The 17,189-nt window shown below is 41.4% G+C and overlaps 1 protein-coding gene across 3 annotated transcripts in view; it reads left to right on the top strand.

Annotated features, from left to right (window-relative positions):
* The first annotated feature begins 56 nt into the window (after positions 1-56).
* The window catches only part of HOOK3 (hook microtubule tethering protein 3), a 104,683-nt gene continuing 87,550 nt past the window's right edge, over positions 57-17,189 (top strand). For all 3 annotated transcript variants that reach the window (XM_075020731.1, XM_075020730.1, XM_075020729.1), the window contains exons 1-2: positions 57-210; positions 15,925-16,010. In XM_075020731.1, the coding sequence (XP_074876832.1) occupies positions 154-210; positions 15,925-16,010 (143 nt within the window). In that variant the 5' untranslated portion in view covers positions 57-153. The remainder of the gene's footprint in view (positions 211-15,924; positions 16,011-17,189) is intronic.

The raw sequence follows: 17,189 nt of genomic DNA, 5'->3' as shown, positions 1-17,189 counted from the left end.
CGTCGCGCCGCACCTCCCCCGCACGGCGCAGGCGATTTACGTCAGGTCGCTCTGACGTGCCGACGTCACGGCCTGGCTCGGGACGGGGCGGGTAGGAGGCGCCAGCAGTAGCGATCCGGCCGCGGCCGCTAGCCCTTTCGGCCGCGCCCCGCCATGTTCAACGTAGAGAGCCTGGAGAGGGTCGAGCTCGGGGAGAGCCTCCTCACCTGGGTGAGTGCCGCGGCCGCTAGGTCCCCGCCCGGGCCGCGCCCTGGCGCTCGGGCCGGCTCCAGCCTGGCCGGGGCGGCGGAGCCCGGGCGGACCCGCCTCGCCTCGCCTAGCCTTGTGTCTAGGCGGGCTGCGGCGGGGCCGGCAGTCTGGGGGCTGCCTGGTGGGGCCCTCGGCCACCTTGGCTTTTAGGGGGAACAAAGGAACGGGCGCCCCGCGGCGCCGCGACCGGCACGGCGGGGGGGCCGGGGCCTCTGGCGGCGCGGCCGGAGGAAGGGCGCCGAGGTCCGCTCCCCCCCGTGGTGTGCCCGGGCTCGGCAGGCTAGATGTTGCCCGTAGCTTTGATCCTTCCTCCCCGACCCGCGCCCTTCCTGGCCTGGCTCCGGCGTGTCGGTGCCACGTTTCCCTAACCTGCCGGCTGGGTTCCGCAAGCTTTCTGACCAGAGACTTTCTTTTCGTCTGTTTCTTTCTATTTGTAAGTAGTGCTTGAGAGACAAAATTCACCTGTGAAGTCGAAGGCAATACAGGCCCAGCACAAGAATTACCTTTTCCCCTTTTAGTGTTCAGAGCTTGATCCGTAAACATCTTCAGGTTGTGCTGTCATTCACAGAGCAGCCAAAACATAGTGGACATTGAACCTGGGTTTGCAGCTACTCCGTAATTTGAGCAGTGACTGTAACATAGCCATGAAACCTGTTTTTCTGTAGCTGCGGATTTATTGGTTAGCTGTTTGGAATCACTGGCTTTGGTTTGGGGGGTTCCCCACTGCCCCAAGCTAAATTGCCACCCACTATATGAAGCTCTGGAGTACAACTGATTGTTGAAGAGAAACAGATTTTTCTGTTTTAGATGTTTAGTATGTGCAAGGCCAGAGCTGGCTAAAGCTGTGATGAGGATGAGTAAGTTACTGGGGAATGATAGGTTAAGTTCCTCCCTGAAAGTCAAAAGGGGATGAGCAAGGGAAGCTCAATGATTGTTAGAGGTGAGCAGGTGGCCTGGAAAATAGAGAAGGCAGAGGTTTTGGGGAGCAGTGTGCCCTAGTGCTTCGTACAGGTCTGGAATAAGTAACCCAGTTCCTCTTTCCTTCACATTCCTGCCAGTCTTTGCTGCAGCTGGCCACTTGTCCTGCTATTGGCTTCCCATGCTTTCTTTTTCAGGCATTGGGAATGAAAGTCCTCTTACTGATAGAATTCATGTGGAAGTTGGCATGTGTGAATCCTTGCAAAGAAAGGCTGAGTGAGAGGCTCAGTGCTAGGAGAAAGAGGAAGGTTTACTGGGGGAGTGATGGAGGAAGGTCTGTTGCTACATGCTCCTAGCTTCCATGTGTTTTCGTTTTAGCTATTTTAGAGATGCTTCTCTTGTGCTTTTTGGCAGTAAAGTAGTTGTCCCAATGGGAGAAGCATGCTTGAAAGCTTAACCTAGCAAGTGGTTGCAGTCCCAGTGTGTTCTTAACTCCCCAGATTTCCAAGTAACCAACAGACTAGTTCTTTCCTCTGCATGTCGGACTACTTGTAAAGATATTGAATTTTCTCTTGTATGGTATTGGCCTGTTATAAGTGATTTGAACTGTTGATCCTACCTATTATCCAATCACAGGTTGGACAAAATTGTTAGTGACTTGAGAATATTTTGTTAAAGTATAGCATCTGTGCAGAAGTCTGTGTCAAGTCTGAAAAGATTTCAAAACTAAAAATATTCCAATATTCTGTTACTTCAGTATGCTGTTCAAATTTGATTTTGAGGTGTTAATATTTCAATAAAGTTGTTTTTAAAACTTCATAAGGTTAAGGTGTTTGCAAGCTAGTGAGGGAGATGCCAAAATGCAGAATCAGAAGGCAGTGGCTACTTCCCTGTTCCCCCAAAGAATTCTTTGTACAGCCAAATACAGTACAAACCAGTGGTTTATATGTGTTCGAGAGGATTGCTTTATCAACTTCCACACATGTTCAAATGTGGTGGAAGCTGGATTAGTCTTGATAGAAAATAAGAGTCACCGCTTCTTGTTTGTGGAGATGAAGGGTACAAATGTATCTATATGAAGTCTATTCTGTGTTAGTGAAAATTTCTACTGATTTTCTTGCATTAAACAAAAAAAAAGTGGAAAGAACTAGCGATTTTTCTGTTTTTTTGTTTTTCCTTGCCACGTTTGAGGTTGGTAGTTGAGTCAATTGATTTGTTGAGCAGCAAACTTTATTGTTACCATTGAAAATAATTTGCACTTTCTTAGAAAAGCTAAATCATTGAAAAAAATTACTTTGGCACATAAAGCTGTCCTGGAGAAGCAGACATAAAAATGGAAAGCTTAGAGAGAGAAAAATTGCAGCAACAGAAAAAGTCTTGTGGCATTGACCATCTGTAGGAATTATTACTCATGCATATGCTCATGTTTGAGCAGTAGTTAGTATTTATAATCTTTGGTCCTGAAACTATACCTATCCAGTGGAGTCTTGTCCTGTCTGTAGTAATAGTCCATGCAGATCCCTTTACATTTCTAACCTTTGTACCCCCTCAGATACTGAGTTAATCAAGTAACTAGCTGCATCTTTTTTTTGTTAGCAGAAATATTAGTAAATCCTTCTTAAATAGCATTGGAATTAGTCAACATGTTTCTTAGATGAATGTGTGGAGTTCTGGGTTATTTTTACAATTTCAGTATTTTTGTGTGAATGCGGCTTTGAAACAGACTCAGTAAAAAAAATGAAGAAAGATGGTTTCAGTTTATTCCAGGATATGTGAAACTTGCAAAAGAGGCAATAAAGTTTTTTAGTCCGCAGTAAAACTGGCTGTATAAACAAGATGCATTTTTTGCCTTGCTTTCGAGTCTCATAATGATTCTTGGGAAACCATTCATTTAGATGGGAGAATAGAGCTGGCTTAATTGCAGTTTATGCATACCTGGCGTAGCTGATATTTTCTATTATGCCAGAGAAGCCTGCTGTTCTTAAGAACTGGTTTAACCTCCCAGATTGCTTGCTTCACATTCATACAGAAGTACTTGAACTGGTTTGTCTGTGTTTTGAATAGATGCTTTCCACAAGTCTGAGAACCGGTCCAACTTAAGCTGAGTGTTTGCTCAGGTGGATGTAGAGTGAGATGAAACTGCTCCTCCTTTTGCCAGCTCATGATTTTAATGAATGCAAATATCCCTCATGCCTTTTACCTTGCATGCCTGTGATTCCTGTTCTGTTATCTTTAAGCTGGAGCAAACTACTTATCTGTGAATATGTTTTGTTTTATTCTTTAATATTTCACCAATGCCCCCATTTTTAGCATTACGCTCTAGCGTGGGGTGTAATTGTCAGGTTTTTTACCTCTTCAACAGCATGGTCACATGGGTTCCTGAATAATTTTTGTTCAGGATTTTAAACAGCTGGGAGAGCTTTTGCTTCCTACCACTTTAGCAGGTGACCATGATGTTATTTTGGGGCAGCCAGGGTAGTGGCAACTTGAGTGAAACTGAGGAAAGGACTGGAGCCCAACTACTGACATCTCAAAGCTGATATTTATACTTCAGCAATGGTTGCAGCCTACTGTAATTGCAGAACTCTTAACTCTACCAAAAATCTCCCAGAAGCCTCTTCTGAGACTATTCTAGGCACTGTGGTATAGTTATCCAAGCTGCACTGCAGCCAAAGCAGCATAGAAAAATGTGGCTGTGGGATAAACCTGCAATGATACTAAAATTGTTTCAGCAGATCTAATATAGATTTACAATATCTCTTCTCTTTAAAGCTTATGACTGGTCCACATATGAACACATGGACTTTTTTTTTCTTCTCTCCTTTGTATGTAGTGTCAGGAGTGCTTTTAAATCAGATATATCACTGAGTCATTTCTTAAAATACGGAGAACTATCAAATGTGCATGTGGCAGTTACACTTTAATATATCTATATCTGAAATCAGTGTGATGGCTACAGGCTTTTGCTATGTAACCTGAGAAATTTTCTCTTTTAACGTAGAACTAAGATGTGATACTGAAAAGATTGCTTAGCATTGGTATGTAAACAGCAGGATTCCTCAAAGAGGTCACTGCTGTCTGGTTATAAGTAGCAGATTGCTGTGGAGATGTCATGAACTTCCTTTCCTTCATTATGATAAATACTTCTTATTTTGCCATGCGCTGCCTCTACCAAGCTGCATCTTGCCTGCTTTCTTCCTCTTCCAACCCTGAATGCCAAAACAGTTTCTGTGGTAGACAGGTTAAAACTTTTATGATAAGTGAGACTTTTGTAAATGCTGTACAAGGCCCCTGTTTAGGCACACTCCATTTTGAAAGCGGCACTCTGGCCATTTATGTGGTATCGATCCTTTGACCTTTCTCCTTTTTGGCTGAAAAATCTTCTCAGTACAGTGCATCTCTGTCTTCTGTGTGGTGGCCTGTCCCCAGCTGGGAGGATTTGCCTGTGGTAGTCTGAAATATGGAGACCATGTGAGCAAGCACTGAAACAGATTTGATTCTTCAGGAAGGCTGCTTGTAAATGCTTTGTAGGCACAATTTTCAGAGAGGATCAAACCTGCTGGAATTTACTAGGAAAGCTGTGTTTTCTCCGACTGTCCAGTTATGTCCTTTTTAGACTGTTCTTGATCCTTGTGCATCCATGGTTTTAAGTACTCTTCTGGTTTCTTGTAGATTCCAAGATTGAAGGAGACTTGCTAAGCCTGTTTAAACTCTTTCTTCTTTCAATCCTTCATCATTGACCACAAAGTTGTATAGGGTTTCATTTTCTTCTGATGATATCATCTCATCAGCATCTCTTAGCTCTTGAAGAAAACATCAAATTTCAGGAGTGGTTGATTGGGCTGGTGATGACAGCAGGTCAAGAAGATAGTTCTGTTTGAGTATGTTGCTGCTGAGACGGGGGAAAAAACACTGAGCTTGCCAGCAGTCATGGAGCATGGGTTGAGGTATCTGGCAGATCACAGCCCCTATATCTGCTGTGACAGACCAGTAGGCTGAGCAAACTTTTTTATTTTTTATGACCTCCCAGGTAAAGAATTTGTTGTTGCACCCTTTTAGGGGTAGTTGTTCAAGAATGATATTCTGAGTATATCATTCACTGTGTTTGAAGAAGCTGGGGTGTCTAGCACCATTATTAGGTTATAGGCATTTTTTTGACCTATTGCTGAGAGGTCAAGCAGAGGCAGAAGAACTTCTCTTAAAGATTGTATTGTAGAGCAAGTGATAACAGGCTGATAATGTATGAATATGATAATTAAAGATAATAAGGTACAGTTTGTATTTCTTCCCCCAACTTCTTTAAAGTCAACAACAGGAAGGAAGGCTGAACACAGAGTTTGGCAGTGCAGACATTATTCTTCATGTGGGCATTTTGACAGTGTTAGATTTTCATTCTTTGTGGCCTTGTCCCAAATTCTGCCTTTTTTTCAATTTACTCCTTTCTGAAGAGCTGCTCTGTAGCAGTGGTACATTTATAACAATTGCTAGTTCTCTGAAGGAAAAAAACCCACACATAGATGTGATTCAGTATGTGCTCAATTTCAGCTCCCAGGTCTGCCCCCTCATTTTTCGGGGGGGGGGGGGGATTGCGAGATATTGCTTGGGGAAGAAACAGATTTTGCTGCTGAGAACTGCGAACCTTGAACAGTATAAAGGAAACAACTTTTCTGTTAGCTTGTTAATCTCAAGGTGGGAGGTGAGGAGAGAAAGCTGTTCCTATCTTTTTGAAATACTTAAACAGTTATTTCAAAGAGATGAAGTCAAATTGTGAATTTTGCACAATTATCTTTGTCTTTCTTACTGTGAGACAGTTTTGAGGCTCTTGAACAGGAAGATAATATTCTGACATTTTATTCTTCCTGGACCATCAAAAGTATTTGCTGCTATGTGTTGGACTTCTGTAGAGCAATTGCAGACTTTCAAGTTGTGGAGCAGGAGAAGGAGAAGAAAAGCGGCCCAAGACTCAATTGCACTTGCTGCTATCTGCTTTCTTGGCTGAGCTGAGGGCTCTTGAGTACTGTGATAGTTTAGAAAGACTTAACTAACTTTGGTTTGCCTGCAGCTTCAGAGCCTAAGTCCAGGGTTGCTTAATCAAATTGATTTGCAAGTCCTAGTCATTAATTAAAAAAAAAACCCAGTGAGGTTATTGGCCACACAGCAACTAACACTAGCACAAGGTTAAGGCAGGAATGCTTGGCTGGAAGTGAGGGGAAGAGGGTAGTAGCATCTTTCTTGCAGCTTTTGATGCCAACAGCCTGACAGGTCCTGCCACACAGGAAAGGGAAAGGAATTAACGCCTTCCCCAGCCTACTGGTAGTGGTTTCCTCCCCTGCAGAGTATGTGTGTGCTGTTTTCATGGCTGCCTTACTTTGCCAAATGTGATTTAGTCATTCCTATGAGTTAGTGCTTCTTGTTTGGGGCAATGAACAAGAGACAGCATGGAGAGGGGGAGGAAGGTTTTGGTGGAGGCAAAAGCTCTCTAAGGTTAAAGGCGGAGGGAGTCCAGCCAGCACTCTGCTTCTGCATGTGGCAGGCAAAAGCTTCTGAATGATTACAAAGCTGGAGTTGTGTTTCAGTGGACTAGCTGGGGCCACAAAAGGATGGCAGCCTTTCAAAAGGAGCGCACAGGAAGTGTTTTTGGAGTGGTGCATGTAGTGGACCAAGTATTGCACAAAAAGGTGAATTGTAAATCTGATGATAATATGCTTCAGCCGTAGAATTCGTAGGGCTCTTTCATGCCCTGTAGCTGCAAGCTTCTTTGCAAGTGTACACTACACTGGAAGTGTAGTGCTTTGTGTCCTCTGTGGAAGTCCCGTTGACTGTTTGGACCTAAATCTGTCAGGGTGGCTAGGTTGAGATACTTAAGGTAAACAAGTGGGTATTCACATGCCATGTGATGTATGTTTTGGGGGCATTAGATCTGGGAAATGAGCACCTGTATTTTATTCATTGCAGAGTTGCAGAGTATTAAATGGGTTATAGCCCTTCCTGCATTCCTGGATTGTATAAGATAAACCTTTGAGTGAACTTGTTTGCCATGGCAGCAAGGTATCCATAGTTTTACTTTCAGGACAGGATTAAGTAGAAATAAGTTTGTGTTTAACTGCAGTAGAGATTATGGTGGCTTTATCAATGCTACTGGCCCTTTGGTGGTTAGAAAAAAAAACATCAGGACTTGATCATTCCAGCATGATTCAGCTGATTTTATTTTATGGACAATGCCAAAAGATGGCAGCCTGTTCCATGGTGGCTCCTGTCTTCCTTAAGGAATCATGAAACTTGGTCAGCCTCTGAAAAATCTTGTTCTGCTTATCTACACAGTCTCCATGAAGTTCAGGAAAATGTTTGCTGTAATATAAATCCTGGAAATGGAGAAGACTTGAACAGAAAGATATGCTAAATTTAGTGGTGTGCTATACATCTGTGTTACCAGTTCTAGAATCTGTTAAGTCTGAAATTCTTAGCCTGATGAAAAATCACTGCCAACTCTCTTGGAATCCTATATTTTAGCTGCTAAGTCTTTCTTATTCTTGTGATCCTGTGAAAGACTGTTTCCACACTGATTGGAAAGTTTGTGCAGATGATATTTCAGTAGAGTTTACTGCTCTTGGATTCATCTTCTCTGCCTTTGGGGGGAGAGTTCTTTATTCCGCCTGTCAATAGACAGTACTTTTCATCCAAATTATAGCTGCAAGAGGGTGGAGTTGTGGGCTTTAAATAGTTATTGTTCTTTTTCTGTGTTTTGCAGGGGCAAAGCTGTCATCTATGTTCACTTTTTTTAAGTACTATTAGAAATATGTATGAGTTTGGACTACTAGTATGCAGATTTTTTCTGACTAACCACTAGCTGAGGAGTTAGTGGACTTTGCTTTATACCATCAAACAGCAGCTGTGCCTTGCTGCCTGTTCTTTACTTAATATGGATCAATTTGGGCACATTTGCCTGGTGCTATTCAGGTTTCTAGTAGCCTAGCAGTCTTCATTCAGGACAAAAAGAATTTTGCTCTTTTGTTCATTGAGCACTGTTCTGCTATTTGTACTGAACACCTGCTGTTAGAGAACAGTTCCATTATCCTCCTGTGGTGAAACTTCATGCATCCCAGTTCTATGGGTTGCATTATAATCTAGGCTTCTGTAAATCAAAGAGTGCTGAAGATGGAAGATATCCTACACTTCCTATGTTTAAAGTGACATCACTGTAACTATGTTGTATATGTCAACTCTGGGTAATAGAGATGGAAATTTTTGCACTGTGATCAGCAGAGGAAGCCAGTGGTTCACCTCTTGTAAACCCTGCCATTTGTGTTTTCTTCCATGAGAAGATGTTTCTAGTCTTAAAAGGCACTGTTTTGGGTTTCTAAAGTTCATTGGTGCTTGGTGGAGTGTGAATGTGTGTATCCTATAAATGTGGGTGTATTGAGGTAGCGTTTGGCAGTTTTGCACTTATTAATAGCTTGTATGTTGAGAAAAGAAGAGAAAGCATCAATGGTAGCTATTACTTTTAAACAAAACATGATCAGGTAGATGAAAGCTTGGAAAGAACTGTTGGTTTACAGTACTGTGTTAGGCGTTCCTATTATGTATCCTATTTTCATTTTATCTTCATCAGAAATGCTGTGTAGTATTCTCTTTCGTCAGCTGGCTCATCTGGCTTTCAATTGAAAACAAGAATACATTCATTTTCTCCCCAGGAGCTGGTAGATTAGCTTGTCTTCTCATGGATGTTTCTGGAATTGTTAAACCAAACATCATTCAGTCTTGAGACTCTGTTCATTGTATCTTAATGATGTGTCATACTTCAACACTTCAGTTAGCAGCAGTTTAGTGGCAGTGCCAAGATAGTGCAGTAATAACTGGTTTGTGGTGTCATGGTGCTCTCATTTCACAGTTCTTTAGGAAGTCAAGGTATCTTTTCTACTTTCTGCACTGTGTTTCTGCAAAGGAAGTATTTAATCTTTGGAAAACTTAAACTATGAATGAAATAATTTGATTGAGACCTTTCATGTCTTTGACCTATTCAAGTATTTGGGGTCAAACACAGTATATATAAAATGAGAAGGAAATTACTAAAAATAATGTTAAACTCCTTCTCCCTGAAAGAATCCCCACCCTGGCCAGTAATGTAAAGACCTTGCCATTTTGTTGCTTGGCTAATTGAGTGCCTAACATTACAGCTGGATTGCAAAGTAACTCTTGAGATTTTAATGATGAAAGTCTGACAGCCTAAAAATCAGCCAAAACATCTGGAAATTCAAGTCATGGAATAAAACTGTTGCTTGTTGGAGAGCCTGGATCCCCTTTGTTGGCTTCATGCAGTCTGCTGCTGTCTTGGAAAGCATGAAAAAATAGCTTATGGCATGACTATCCAAGCAGAAGATAGCACTGCTACCAACTGGGAGGAGAAGAGTGGTGAAGAAACCTTAAAGTTGTCCAGAAGCACAGGATCTGGTTGTAGGATAGGAATCCAGTTCTCTTTGTGACAGGTCTGGCTCAATAGAAGAATTTGGCATCTGAGGAAGAACAACTTCCTGTATCACATCATTAGCTTACCATCCTGAAAAATATTAATGGTCTGGTTTCCTCCAGGCATTGAAGCTGAGTGAAATTTGTTTTAGTGGGATTCTTGCAGATGTCATAGGTAATATTGGGTAAATGTATGAGGACAGAAGTATCCAACAGTCCTTAATCTTCTCGGCCACTTTGCTCTTTCAAGTGTTCTTGCTAATGGCTTGAGTAGTGATTTGCATCCAACCCAGTGAGGCTGGTTTCTTTCTTGTTTTTACTCTTTTTAGCCACTTCTCCCTGTCTTAGCTGTGTGATCTGTTTCTTCTGTGGTGATACAGTATTGTTCTAGGCTCTACATGGCAGCTAGTTGTAAGCTTGCATAGTCAGTTCCAAAAATGTAGGGAAATAATGGGTAAATAATTCTAAAGGATCATTTATAAGTTGGGGAGTACTTTGATAAATAACTAATTGGAAAGTGGGCATTACCTTTTGTTGTGTTTGTGCATAAGGTAACCAGTCACACAGTGGTTTATCTGCTAAGAACTTCTGATAAAGATTTCAGGTATTATTACAAAAGAATACATAAAAGGTCTATTGTGCAACTGCACCAGCAATAAAAACCAAGCTATGTATATAATCACTGTGCAAAGAGCGGGTCTTTCATTAACTCTTAGTGTTGAGAAGGGAAAGGTGCTGGAGAGGTTTTTGGTTTTGTGTTTTTTTTTTTCTTTTTTTTGTCTTTTGGAGGAAGGCTGTTGGGGTGTTTTGGGTTTTCTTCTGTTTGTTTGGGGTTTTTTTTGTTTGTTTTTTGTTTTCCTCCAGCTTCATGGGATGCTAAATTCCCCACCACAACTTTTATCCTGGTCTTCAGCTACTGTCTTTGAGAACTGAGTGTTTTTCCAATTCTGACCTTCATATCATGAGTATTTTTCATGCCTTCTATCCCTTGTAGCTAACAAATCCTCACTAGTCATATAGGTAATCTGGAACTGTAACTCAGATTTTCTAAGGTTCTGACTTCTTGCAGCAATTTAGTCCCCAGTGATAGCCTCCTTCACATTGAAACAGTCACCTGCTACTCCTTATTTTAAGGTTTGTATAAATATTGACAGCTCATGTTCATGGCTGTATGAGTCAGAGGTCTGGATTAATACTTAATAAAATCAGAGAACCCTTTTCTCCCATTATGTGATAGTTGATGGAAGGTGTGAAGGCCTACTAGAGCTAGTGATTGAGCCAAGTGGCTGGTGGGGTTTTCTTCCCTTTTTTCTCCAGACTCTTGTCTGATAGAATCATAGAACAATTTGGCTTGGAAGGGACCTTTAAAGGTCATCTGATCTAACCTGCCTGAAATGAGCAGGGACATCTTCAACTAGATCAGGTTGCTCAGAGCCCTGTCCAGCCTGACCTTGAAGGTTTCCAGGGATGGGGCATCTACCACCTCTCTGGGCAACCTCTTCCAGTGTTTCACCACCCTCATCTTAAAAAATGTCTTCCTTATCTAGTCTGGATCTACCCTCCTTCAGTTTAAAACCATTACACCTTGTCCTATCGCAACAGGCCCTACTAAAAAGTCTGTCCCCATCTTTCTTATAAGCCCCATTTAAGTATTGAAAGGCCACAATAAGGTCTTTCTGGAGCCTTCTCTTCTCCAGGCTGAACAACCCCAATTCTCTCAGCCTTTCCTCATAGGAGAGGTGTTCCATCCCTCTGACCATTTTTGTGGCCCTCCTCTGGACCTGCTCCAACAGGTCCATGTCTTTCCTGTGCTGAGAACTCCAGAGCTGGGGTCCCACTAGAGCGGAGGAGAGGGGGAGAATCACCTCCCTCAACCTGCTGGTCATGCTTATTTTGCAGCCCAGGATATGGTTGGCTTTCTGGACTGCAAGTGCACATTGCTGGCTCACATTCAGCTTTTCATTCACCAGTACCCCCAAGTCCTTCTCTGCAGGGCTGCTCACAAACCCTTTCATTCCTCAGCCTGTATGGGTACCAGGGCTTGCCATGACCCAGGTGCAGGACCTTGCACTTGGCCTTGTTGAACCTAAGAGGTTCACATGGTTCCACTTCTTGAGCTTGTCCAGGTCCTTCTGGATGGCATCCTGTCCCTCAGGCATGATGGCAAGGCTCCACATAGTGGTACAAGAAGTGGGGAAAAAAAAAGAATCATAACAGGGAATGGGAATTAATTTACAGCTCTGGGCAGCTAACAATGGGGGCAGTATTACAAACACTCGAGAAGTAGGAGCAGTTGCAGCAGGATAAGAGAGAAGTCTTCCAGGAGGAAACACATCACAATGCACAGGAAGGGCAGTGTTTTAACAGCTGTTATTGAATAGCTGTTTAGAGGCACACACAGAAAAATATTTACTTCTTTGCCTCCACAGATGGACTCTGCTTCTGCACTGCCACATTATTATTGTTCTTCTCCCTCCTGAACTCTACTGTTCCTTAAAGTGGTTTAGTGTTTTGTAGAACTATCTGAGAATATAGTATAGGAGTTTAACTTTGAAATAAATTAATAAAGCTGTTTTATGTAGGGTTTTTTTGCAAGAAAATTTGTTACTTTTGTATCTCTGAAGGATTTGAAAAAGATACAGTTCCTTTAAGAGTTGAATAAATGTTTTGTAGCAGAAATTTGACACCTTAATTGAAATATTATGCTGTGTATTCCTTTCCTATGCAAGCAAAGACATTTATTACAAAAATTAAATGTATGTGAAGAAACAAGTAATATAATGAATTTTAGTCTTTCTTTAAGTCTTCAGACTGGTTACCTGAGCCTTAATGATAGTTTTGACCTTTTCTTGTGTATGAAGTATGGGGGAAGTATGCTGATAAAATTAGTTACAAAAGAGCAGAGAGTATGCATCTTGTTTCTCTGTGTCACAGAAATAGGCTTAGCAACCTTTCTTCCTCTATCAGTGTCATGGTATCTCCTACATACACTTTTGTTTAGTCAAGGAGGTGTTTCATACATCAAGATACAAAATGGATTTTTAAAAATCTGATTAATTTGCAATCTGTTTGAAGACCTCCTTAATGTTGGTATTGCTTATTTGAAAAGAGCATTTCATTTTGTCTATTTTTGAAAAATCATAATAGTAGTAGTTGTTAAGTGATTTTTTGATTTGGCTATTGTGCAGCAAAGTAATGTAAATACTCATTATTTAAGTATAATATGCAGAATTAGAAACAAGTTTTCATCATCTATGCTTGAGAATTTTATCATTGTAGCATCTTGAACTTCTTCAAGCATAAGTGTCCATGTTGTCATTACAGGTTTTTTTTGCTAGGAAGTGCTATTTCCTGTTTAATGTGTTGCTGAGTTTGTGGATTCAGACTCGATTGTCTCTGTATTCCTTCAACAGTATTGCCACAATTCAGAGGTTGTAGGTAAATTCAATTTTCTGGTGAAACACAGCAATTTGATGTTATATCCTGTTATGTGGTGTTTTTCGTGTGTGTGTGGGGGGGAGTTCCCACTGACCCACCCTGATTTTCACCTAGTGTCTTGGCCATCTGTGATGGCTTCTTGATTCTCTGGAGAAACGAGGAGCTGTGTTTTCTGGGTAGCTCAGACCAAGCTATAGGAAAATCTTCTGAATCTGACGTGTAGAAGTCACTTCTACCTGTTTTGTGTGCCACACAGTAACTTGTTCTTGTACTCTTGGAACACAGACATCATTCAGGACTCTTTGGTGGTCGCTGTTGAACTTGCTCAGCAAACGTGCTCTGATAGCTGGTTTGTGTTTGTTGTTGTTGTTGTTTTTGGTTTTTTTTTTGGCACTTTGTGGACATCATTGCTGGTTTTTTTTTGTAACTGAGTGTTAGGTTTTTTTCCTTCCAGAGTAAAGGAAAGAAAGGAACATTCACCTAGGTACTTGTTTTCCAAATTAATGTTAAATGGTGTTGCCAGAGTCCTTATGTGACATTCCAAAGTTGTTATGAGAATCTGGATATCGTGCTCTTGATCTTTTTGAGAGCCTTTTCTTCAAAAAAGGACCTGCAAAATTTCCCACTGTTATGTATCTTACAATAAAAGACCATATATCTAGAGGGCATTTATTGGGAAATGGCTTGGACCAGTATTAGTGTTTCAAATGCCACTAAAGCATGAATGGTTTTACATTATGTTCAGAAAAAAATGGTTGATATATCTAACATTTATGTAGCCTGAAGTTGGAAGCTGTCTTGTAGGCTTTCTTATCCATGGTGCATATGAGTAGTGCTTCCTACAAATCATAGAATCATTTAGGTTGGAAAAGACCTTCAAGGTCATTGAGTCAAACCATCATCCATGCCCACTAAACCATGTTATGGAGTGCCCCATCTATGCGCTTTTTGAATGCCTCCAGGGATGGTGACTCAACCACTTCCCTGGGCAGCCTATATTCCAATGTCTGACAACCCTCTCAGTAAAGAAATTTTTCCTAATATCTAACCTAAATCTTCCTTGCCACAACTTGAGGCCATTTCTCATCCTATCTCCAGCCACCTGACAGAAGAGACCAGCACCCACCTCACTACAACCCCCCTTCAGGTAGTTGTAGAGAGCGATAAGGTCTCCCCTCAGCCTCCTTTTCTCCAGTCTAAACAGCCCCAGCTCCCTCAGCCGCTCCTTATAAGACTTGTGCTCCAGGCCCCTCACCAACTTGGTTGCCCTTCTCTGGACACGCTCCAGCAACTCAGTGTCTTTCTTGTAGTGAGGGGCCCAAAACCAAACACAGTACTCAAGGTGCAGCTTCACCAGTGCCAAATACAGGGGAACAATCACTTCCCTGCTCCTGCTGGCCACACTATTTCTGATGCAGGCCAGGATGCCGTTGGCCTTCTTGGCCACCTGGGCACACTGCTGGCTCATATTCAGCCGGCTGTCAACCAGCACCCCCAGGTCTTTCTCTGCCGGGCAGCTTTCCAGCCACTCTTCCCCAAGCCTGTAGCGCTGCATGGGGTTGCTGTGACCAAAGTGCAGGACCTGGCACTTGGCCTTATTGAACTTCATACAACTGGCCTCAGCCCATCAATCCAGCCTGTCCAGATCTCTCTGTAGAGCAAATAAACCCAGGCTTTCCCTAGGAGGAGGATAACAGCAGAGAGCATTAGGCAGATACCCTCCAAATGACGTGTCATCAAAACTGTTTACACAAAACTCATCTGCATCCTTTTAAAAGAATGTTCATTTAAAGTAGATGATCAAATAACTTAGACCAGTTGAAAAGACTGTGCTGAAGTAGAAAGGCTCTTTTCCACACCAAGGGAGGAAGTGAGAAAAGAGCTTTGCCTTGTGTGTTTGTATGTTTTCTGATATGGTAGGGGGCGGGTTTCAGATAGCCTGTATGCTATGTGCATGAAAATGGAGTTGACGAATAGAAGCCATACAGAATTTATGTCTATTGATGAGTGGCTTTTTAAGAGATTATTCTTGCTCCTGCATAATCTAGAACATTGGACAACATCCTCAGAAAATTAACCTTAGGTTGGTCTCAGTAAGTGTGTTCAGTGTGCAGTCTGTGGAGGGGAATTTGTTATGAACTAACTCATCATTAGTCTTAAGTAATTCTGTTATCAAACAGCTAAGTCCTATGGTCCTTGCCATTCCCCTTCAGAACAGCAGCATTTTCAGATCTTAGCTTCCATCTGAAGACCAGAGGCGTGCCATTATATGGACCTTACTGGCTGTCACTATGTTAATAAAATACCCTGAAGTATTCAGAACACTAGTAGTACGTAGATCCACTAGAGCTTAGCAGCATTGTGCTGTCCTCTTCCATCTGATAGTAGGGAATAGTTAAGTCTGGACTATGTATGTCCCTTATGTTTGATCTTCTGGTTGTGGGGAGTCTATGAGAGTTTTGAGCTATCAGTGTTACTTCTAAATGCTGAGTTTCTAACATATGTTCATTGAGAGAGAGTACTTGAATTTACACTCCAGAAGCACTTGAGTGGGAGAACAGCAGGCCTGGTGACATTCCAAATTAGAAAATGCTGTGGAAAATTTGACTTTTGGAGAATGTACTGGTGTTGTTTGTAGCAAAGTTTACAAGTTTCTGAAAATAAGGATGCTAAGCCCTGTGAGTAGTTCATTTCCTTGATTGCTATTAAATCTAAAGCTTCTTAATTCCTAACTTGTACACTAAACATGTGGGGTTTACTCTGTTCTATTTGCTATTTGGTAGCATTTTTCTTTTTACTTTGGAAAGTCTCTTGACATTAAAGTAGAAGAAGATAACCTTTTCCTTTCTCCTACAGATCCAGACATTTAATGTTGAGGCACCATGCCAGACTGTGGAAGATTTAACGAATGGGGTTGTGATGGCACAGGTTCTTCAAAAAATGTAAGAAATTATTTAATGAATTAAATACACACAGTTCCATTGTCTATACATTTTTCTGTATCTATGTGTATTTTAGTTCGAACTTGGCTGGAATTCCATAAGGTTATGGCTTTTCCTATGCTTAGACAGTACTTTAATCTGGAACATGACTAATATGGGGTTTTTTTCTATAGTTTTCAGATAACTATCTTAAATGCAAAAAAAGTAAATAAAGTTTTGTTTTAGGGAGGTATTTGTTCAAGCGTGAGCTTACTGCAAAGTAAGTTGGATTAAAACTAAGCTTACAAATTTGAACTTTCTTAAAAAGTTGGAACCAGTGCAGGGTAAGGTGTTGGGCCCTGATCATTGTTGCAAACTACAGTCAGTGTATCAGTAATGTTAGAATTAGTTTCATGCAATAAAACTTCTGTGATAAACTGAATGGAACTGTCAATTTAGTTGTTTGCAAAGATACTATGTTCTTTACAGTAAGTGAAGGAATAATAGCTGTTACACTAGATAATGGTTTTGTTCTTTTGAACTTTAAGATCAAATAGGGTAAAATGCATTAGTGCAACATATCAGTGTGATCTAGGATGTTTCTGGGGACTACAGATATGCATCTGAAAGGTAGCTATATGCAAAATTACCTGTTTTCACAGAAAACCAACTTTTTGTTGTTCATTAGAAACTTAAGCAGCATTTACTAAAGTCAGCAGTCCAAATGGAGCACGCCAGTTCCTACAGACCTGGTTTTTTGTTTGTTTTTTTTTTTAAAAGGATACACTTTATTCCTTTTAACATGAAGAGGGTACTGTCTTGAGTGTAAGTGCAGAATAAAATGTTTTCTGTGTAATTTGTTGAAAATGAAGACGGGACAGGGACAGAATAGATATGAACAGTTTTCTGTTAGAGTTCTTATGGTTTGCATCAAAGAATTGTAGAGTAGTTGAGGTTGAAAGGCACCTCTGGAGTGTTTAATCCAACTCACCTGCTCAAAGCAGAGTCTGCTAGAGCAAGTTCCCCTAGGATTGTATCCAGTCAGATTTTGAGCATATGGAAAGATAGAGACTCCACAGCCCCTCTGGGCTACTTGTTCCAGTATTCAATTGCCCTCACAGTTTAAAAACAAAACATCCCCCCTGCCCCAACAAAACAAAAAGCTGGGGACAGTTTTTTCTCTGTGTTCAGGTGGAGGTA

This window comes from Buteo buteo, chromosome Z, assembly GCF_964188355.1.
Source record: "Buteo buteo chromosome Z, bButBut1.hap1.1, whole genome shotgun sequence".
Lineage (NCBI taxonomy): Eukaryota > Metazoa > Chordata > Aves > Accipitriformes > Accipitridae > Buteo > Buteo buteo.
The sequence above is the reverse complement of the archived record's forward strand: the minus strand, read 5'-3'. Positions and strand labels throughout refer to the sequence as shown.